The 7,368-nt window shown below is 38.4% G+C and overlaps 1 protein-coding gene across 1 annotated transcript in view; it reads right to left on the bottom strand.

The window, feature by feature from the left end:
- The window catches only part of gabrg1 (gamma-aminobutyric acid type A receptor subunit gamma1), a 17,094-nt gene extending 10,616 nt beyond the window's left edge, over window positions 1-6,478 (bottom strand). The window contains exon 1 of the mRNA XM_053335840.1: window positions 6,432-6,478. Within this exon, the coding sequence (XP_053191815.1) occupies window positions 6,432-6,469 (38 nt within the window). The 5' untranslated portion in view covers window positions 6,470-6,478. The remainder of the gene's footprint in view (window positions 1-6,431) is intronic.
- Window positions 6,479-7,368: the final 890 nt, after the last annotated feature.

The following is a 7,368-nucleotide window of genomic DNA, read 5'->3' as shown; positions in this document are numbered from 1 at the left end:
CAACATGTGGAACTGAGTTGATGGGATTCAGTTTCTACAGTTACCCACAATACCATTCTCTGCAAAGAACCACAAAGCCTTTCTGTTGGAAGGGCCACATGTTGTGTATGATTCCCATACAACATTGCCAATTTATATAATATCATCACAGAACTCTCCGAGGACAAAAACTACATTTTGCTTACAAAGCGTGCATTTGTTCTATGCCTATTTCAGCAAAGAATATAAAGACAATATCAGCTGTCTCTGCAAACACTGAAAGCTATTTATTTTGTTATCACTGCAGTGAAGTGCCTTTTAAATCATCTTGCTCTTTCTGCATTGAGAAGTAATCAAAAAACATATTTTCAATCTAGGAAAAGCTTAAGGGCGTCTTAGATGTGAGTGTGAGTCACATACAAAGCACTCTCTGGATTTCAACAAGATTACTTTGTAGATCTCAGTGGAAAAGAGACATTTTAATGGTGTAAGTTAGGAATGATGTATGCATGTGTTTTCAGCTGGCCTGCTATGTCGTGTCTATAGCAGCTGGTTCCACATGGCTGAACTGTCATTCTGTGCCAAGGTGTGCTGCTGCTGATGAACATGGAGCTGATACTGTAAAGAGACCTGAGGACTTGGCTCAAAGCCCAGACTGTGAAGTGACCCTTTTCTGGACATCGTGTACTACAAAGGATACAACCTAAACCATGACACAATAACCCAGTGCAGCAGACACAAGTCTCATCACTCTGTGCCTCAGCATTATTTATTTGATTTATTTATGATGGACAGAAATACATCATGTCTGCTAAACATCAACCATGTGCAAAAAATAGCAACAACAACTTTTTCTGAAATTTTGTTTCCACATATTTAGAATGATGTAATGCTTTTCTTATTTTCCCTCAGGCCAGAGCTTAAGAGCTTAAATCAGTGTTGGTCTAGTAATAATCTGTCCACAACTAGATGTTAGTATAGATATTAAATAGCCCTTCCTTTTTATTAATCCATGTTTAATATTGTACACACAAAACATGATTTTTGTTGTTTAGTTATTTCTTTATTAATAGTTATTTATAATCAATCAATCAATCAAACTTTATTTATACAGCAGTTTTCATACAGGCTAGTGTAGTTCAAAGTGCTTCACAGTTAGTTGATTGACAGCTGATAATAAGACAGAACAAGTAACAACAGAAAGAAAGGGAATAAAAAACAAAGAACAAATTAAAAGACAAACATTGAGATCAATGCACACAAGAGAGAATAAGAATGATAAAAATGTTTTAAAATTTTAAATAAATAAATAGGTATAAATATATTAAAAAGACAAAAGACTGTTTCAGTGCATTTTATATAATAGTGTGTTGTTAAACTGTAAAATATCATACCTTCATCACATATCTTTGTTATAAGTATTTGAAAGATGTGTCTAAGTATTCTACATTAGATTATCAGAAGGGTTTTTTTGTTTCCTAATATCAATATCTGCCCCAAACATCCAGCATCAGTCAACCTGAGAACAAAGTTACGTACACTTTTCCTCAGTGTTCACACAAGCTACAACCCACCAAGGATGCCATTCATTATCCACTGAGAATTCCTGACCCACCACTCAAAAGTATCCCAGCAGCCCAGCACATTACAGCTGTCCTCTCACACAAACCACACTTTTCAATTTCCTCCAAAAAAAAAGAAGCACATAGTTGTTTCTGCTCCACTAAACTAAACTAAACTCACTTCATCATGCATCAGGCTAGTGGCAACATGAGAAAAAGACATTTCTAATCAGAGCTAAGTATGTAAATTCATACTAAACATAGAAACTCCTTCAGGCGTGTAACAGACCAGAGACTGCTGCCTCTCTCTGTCTATATGTGTGATCATACTATAAAACAAACAGAGGTGTAGAATCGATGGAGACAATGTATTCAGGTAGTAAAAGGGCTAGGTCCTCACCTAGACGGTGAGTTTATTTTTAATAATATTTGATATGAGATGAGACAATAGCATAATTAAGTCTCTCTTGTCAAGCTGTGAAGCTGTCTGTGGCTCTAACAGGTCCACAGTTCTGAGGTAGACTATATCACAAACCTCATGTACTACACTGCTACAGTTCATTCAACAAGACTAGGTCACAGCCTACTATACAGATGGACCATGACTGATCAGTGTATGAACGTGTGTCTATAATGTTAGTTCCTGGATTTGACAATTTCATCAGTAATGATGTGATTCTAGTAATATTTGTTGGTAGAGTGTACTGAAGCAGCATTTGACTTGGTTAAGCAATATTTGGGTAAAAAAAAACCTTCCACTTTCATTTATTATTATTTCATCATTATTCATTTCATATAATTTGTCTAGTTCATTATATTTTTTATATCTATTCTAATGATGTGTTCACTCCATCTACTCTTTCATCTGTTTCTATCGGGGGATGTTAACAGATGCTCTCATCCATCTGTTTACATAGAATCAGTATGTAAGGCTAATAGTCCATCAGCTGTGTGACTTCATATCTGCACTGCACACACACACACTGTAAACACATGGAGAAAGAGTCCAACACTGAGCCAACAGTGGTGTAACTTCATCACTCAGTCAGTGATGGATACATTCAGGGTTATAGAGCAGCAATCACCACAGCTGATGACGTAGCTGATGTTCAGATGTGTTAAAAAACAGAGTGTGGTCGTGGCTTCCTCACACTGTTCGTGTGGAAGCTGTTAGAAGCAGTGCAGCTGGACACTGAGCTGCTGCTGCTGCTGCTGCTTGAGTTTACAGTCACACAGTGAGAACTGGTGAGCCACTAATTCTCTTTGCTTTGATTCTGCATGTTGATTCAACTGGAGACTGTTAGTGATGATTCACTGGTTCTCCTCTGAGGGAATCTCTCCACTGTCATCTCATTTGTTCCAGCAGCTGCTCAACAAGCAGAGTCTTTCCTTTTCCTGCCACCTCTGATCACCAAGTCACACCAAGTTTAACTTACTACTTTATATTATGGCTGGGCGATTATGACAAAAATCTAAATCCTGATTAATTGAACTTTTAACCTTGATTAGGATTAATGAAGGATTATCTCCACCCTTGATGAACAATGATGTATTTTCACAGTTTCTTTAGTTTAGTATTTTCACACATGAGGATCTTTAGGGAGGTAAAATAAAGATGTTTGAAGGTGTGACTAAGCTGTGGTTAATGTCTAGTTTACTTGATTACAACTATGTAAAGATCATGGTTTGGGTTCAAGTCATCACTGGACACAAGTTTTCAAATTCCTTAAAGATATGCAACCTTTGCTGTCATGGCAACAGTGAACACCACCATTAATTGACATGAGCAAGCTTAAGTCGTTTAGTAGAATTTCTAAATGTTGGTTTACATTATTTTTCGATTAATTGCCCAACCCCTACATTATATTAATAATCAAATCATGTCATACAGCTCTTGATTCTATATGTGTTACTCTAAAAAGAATGAGATTAAAAACATGTTGAAATGATATAACTCTGTGAGATTGAATTGTTTGTTGACACAGTATTGAGCTTCAGAAATAGTTTGTAAATACATTTAAACTGACTGTGATATTAAAACACAAGTTCTGATGGAATAAATAAGAAATGTCTGAGCTAAGTAGGCGAGGAATGTTGCAGTTGATCATTTAGCACTGATCACTATGTATTGTTCATTTGTATCACTGTGTGTGAATGAGTGTGTGGAGGTGTGACACCAAACCTACAAAAAGCTCCTTACAATTATGATTACATTACGAATACTAAAAAAAACAAAAAAAAAACAAGAGGATAATTAACAGTGCAGGACATTGTGGACACTCTAACAAGCTTTAAAGTTTAGTGATCTGGTAGAATTTAAGACTGCACAAACAATGCACAAAGCAAGAAATAACTGACTTCCTAGCAACAACATTTTTTCTCTCTCTCTCCCTCTCCTTTTCATTTCTTCTCCTTCTCTCCCTTTTCTCTCTCTCAACCTCTCAACCCCAACTGGTAAAGGTAGATAGTCGCTCACTCTGAGTCTGGTTCTGAGGGTTCTTCCTGTTAAAAGGGAATTTTTCCTTCTGCTGTCACCAAGTGTTTGCTCATGTGGGAATGTTGGGTCTCTTTACATTAAAGAGTTCAGTCTAGACCTGCTCTATGTGTGAAGAGCCTTGAGATGACTTTTGTTGTGATTTGGCGCTATATTAATAAAGATTGATTGATTGATTGATTGATTGATTGATTGAAGGGAAGGGGAAATTGAATTTTTGCACAAATCTGAAAAATATCAGTCAGTGTCACATGGGTAAAAAGCTGCACAAAGAATTGAGGAGGGGGCATCCAATGCTCCCATGCTAATGTTGTTATTTGCTTTCTTATTTCATATTCTTGATTTGGTAGAGTTTGATCTTCATGAAGAGGATGAACACAGAGGTTTAGTTGTGTATGATGATCATTGGGGCAGATAGTTGGACTATGTGAATGTTAAAGTTGATTCATTATATTATAAGTTGGTGAGAGGACTAGATAAGCATGTTGTGTAATGTAATACATAGTAGGCTACAATGTAACATACATAGTATGTATGTTCGTTGTTCATGTTATTGCTCATGGTAAACTTAGTGCAGTGAAGCTTTTCAGAGAAGTGCTGTTTGTTTTTTGGGGTTGAAGGTAAATAATAATATGTATTGTCTGCTGTACTTACTGGAGTGGTTCCTAACACTAACACTGATGAGATTTCATTCAGGGATGGAGATGATTGTATTGCATCGTGTCTGTGTTTAGTTTTTTATTGACCAATCATAAAAGAAATAAAACAAAACAAATAAAAGATAAAAGACTCTTTCTTAAATCTGAGACAATAACCCTGATGATGTCATCAGACTGAGACACATTCATGAGCAAAGGAGTTTGACAGGCGATGAGGGTTTCTAAATCAGAAGGTATTAAGATGCATTATGGGAAATGTTGGATCCAGGAGTATTCACACAAGAACTTACTGTGATCACACATTGTTAAAATAAATATTGCCTCTCCGTTTTAGAATATAATACATATCTACACTTGGTGTATGATCATGTATATCAGTGACGTGCGGTCAGGGGAGGCAGGTGAGGCCGTGCCTCACCTGTTATCATGGAAAAAGACTTAAAAATGAAAAAAATAATAAATGGTTATATTTGTCCAGTGATTTGCACTATAACGTTATTTTCTATCTAACTTTACCAGTTTCGGATTATTTTTAATTCAAAATCGCTGAATTTTCACATGTACTGATCAAACACTGAAAAGAGACGCGCAGTGAGGCAGCAGCGAGGCGAGCCTCACCATGGATTGCGCAATGACTCGGTTTACTGCGCTGGCATGCTATGCAGTGAGACAGTACAGCTGTACAGCTGTCTCTCTGTATGTCGCTATTAACATGTTCAAACACTTTTACTATATGAACTAAATTTCCATAGTTTAGATGATGATATAATGTACAGTGTTTGTAGCGTGTTTCGTGTGCTGCGCAGCATAAAACGGCTGCAAAAAGTCACTAAGTGAGGCACGCAGTTCTCCGGCCTCATGGCAGGGGGCGCTCCTGATCCCAGTGATTCTTATTACGACTCATTAGCTGCAGAATAAGTGACAGTAAACTACAACTCATACAGTCTATGCTACAACTACAGTGAGCTAGTCGGCAAGTAAAGTAAGTAAGATAAGTAAGTAAAGGTAAGACCATAATAACGTTTTTTAAATTAAATGTGTTTTTTTGTGTGCTACAGTTTGTATGTGTAAAGAAAGCTGATATGAGATTTTAAACATAACCTGTTAACTGCTGCCAATCAAATGGTGAATAAGCTACTCTGTAGGGTTCATATGTTTGTAAATCTGATTGTGATGAAGTCAGTGCCTCACCAGACATGAACCTCACCGCACGTCACTGATGTATATGCAACATGGTGTGTTGAGTAAAGAAAGTGTCTACTCACTATATGAGCTGCTTCTACCTGGCATTTACTGTAGGACACACAGCTGGAGGAGCAGGCCTACACACAATCTACACCTGACAGAGGTGAGTGAACATCTGTATCCTCCAAGCAACAAAAACATCATCTACACCCCCCCACACCTTTATACTACCATAACTCTAATTAAAGCCTCCCTGTCACACTGGATAATCAGACATGTTGCTCAAGGTTACTTCATTTCAGTAACATTCCCGATGAATCAAGGTATGAATGCCTCTCCATTGCCTCTCCCAGGCCCAGCTCACACACACACACACACACACACACACACACACACTCCTGATCCGCTGTATGTTACTGAGATCACAGGTAAGAACACAAAGATGCGGGGAACACATTGATTCCTGTCGAGGGCAAAAGAGATGAGCATCATCTGCAGCCTTTCACCATGACAACGCTTCCTCCTGCACGATGGAGACACATCAGTACTTACCAGAGTCCGAGGAGAGCGAAGAGCAGCCAGGGGTTCATGGCTTTGTCCTGCACAGTCCTCACAAGCAGCCGCTTCATTTTCTTCTCCTCCTCCGCTGCTGTGAAACGAGTCTGTCCACGGAAACCAAGAAAAGCAAGAAAAGCAAGAGGAAATGTGCTTTTTGTCGTCGGGTCGCTTATCAATGCAGCAGATCAGGGTTAAATGTAGCGACGGCAGCATGGGAGAGATGCATCTATGGTGTGTGTGTATGTGTGTGTGTGTGCGTATGTGTGTATGTGTGTAGAGGGAGGATGGAGCAGAGAGAGTGAGGATGCTGCCAGGGAGAGCTGACTCTGCTCTTCAGTCCATCCGCAGTGGCGCTAACTAGGCTCCCTCTCTCGCTCTCTCTCTCTCACACACACACACACACACACTGCTCTGACAGTCTGCATCTGCTTTCTCATAGTGACTGAGCTCGTGCTTATTTGTCTTGTTAGTGTGTCTGTTATTACTGCCTCTGGTTTATTCCAGGTTTATTAACAGAGGTCCGTATGCAGATTATGTGTCCTGCTTCACATTTAGGGTTGAATCCATTTCCGTTGCAGGAGCTGCCATGTGCATCCATACATGCAGTGTTCAGCTACAGGCTGTCAGACTCTAAGCATCTTCAGCAGTTGGAGTGAGCCTCTTGCTCAAGGGCACCTTGACTAAGTTGCTGGATCCCAGTCGGATCGTAAATCAATCAATAATTATTTAAAAATATAAAAGAATATCTCAAAGAGTGTATACGTCACATTATTAGGGCTGGGCGATATAGACAAAATCATTTATCACAATATTTTGGACTGAATACCTCAATATTGATATTGCTGTTGGTGCTTTTGCAATGTTTATTTATTTATTTATTTATTTATTATTTCAGTAATGTGGATCAAAGTAGTCAACAGTTCAGATGATG

This window comes from Scomber japonicus, chromosome 16, assembly GCF_027409825.1.
Source record: "Scomber japonicus isolate fScoJap1 chromosome 16, fScoJap1.pri, whole genome shotgun sequence".
Classification (NCBI taxonomy): domain Eukaryota; kingdom Metazoa; phylum Chordata; class Actinopteri; order Scombriformes; family Scombridae; genus Scomber; species Scomber japonicus.
The sequence above is the reverse complement of the archived record's forward strand: the minus strand, read 5'-3'. Positions and strand labels throughout refer to the sequence as shown.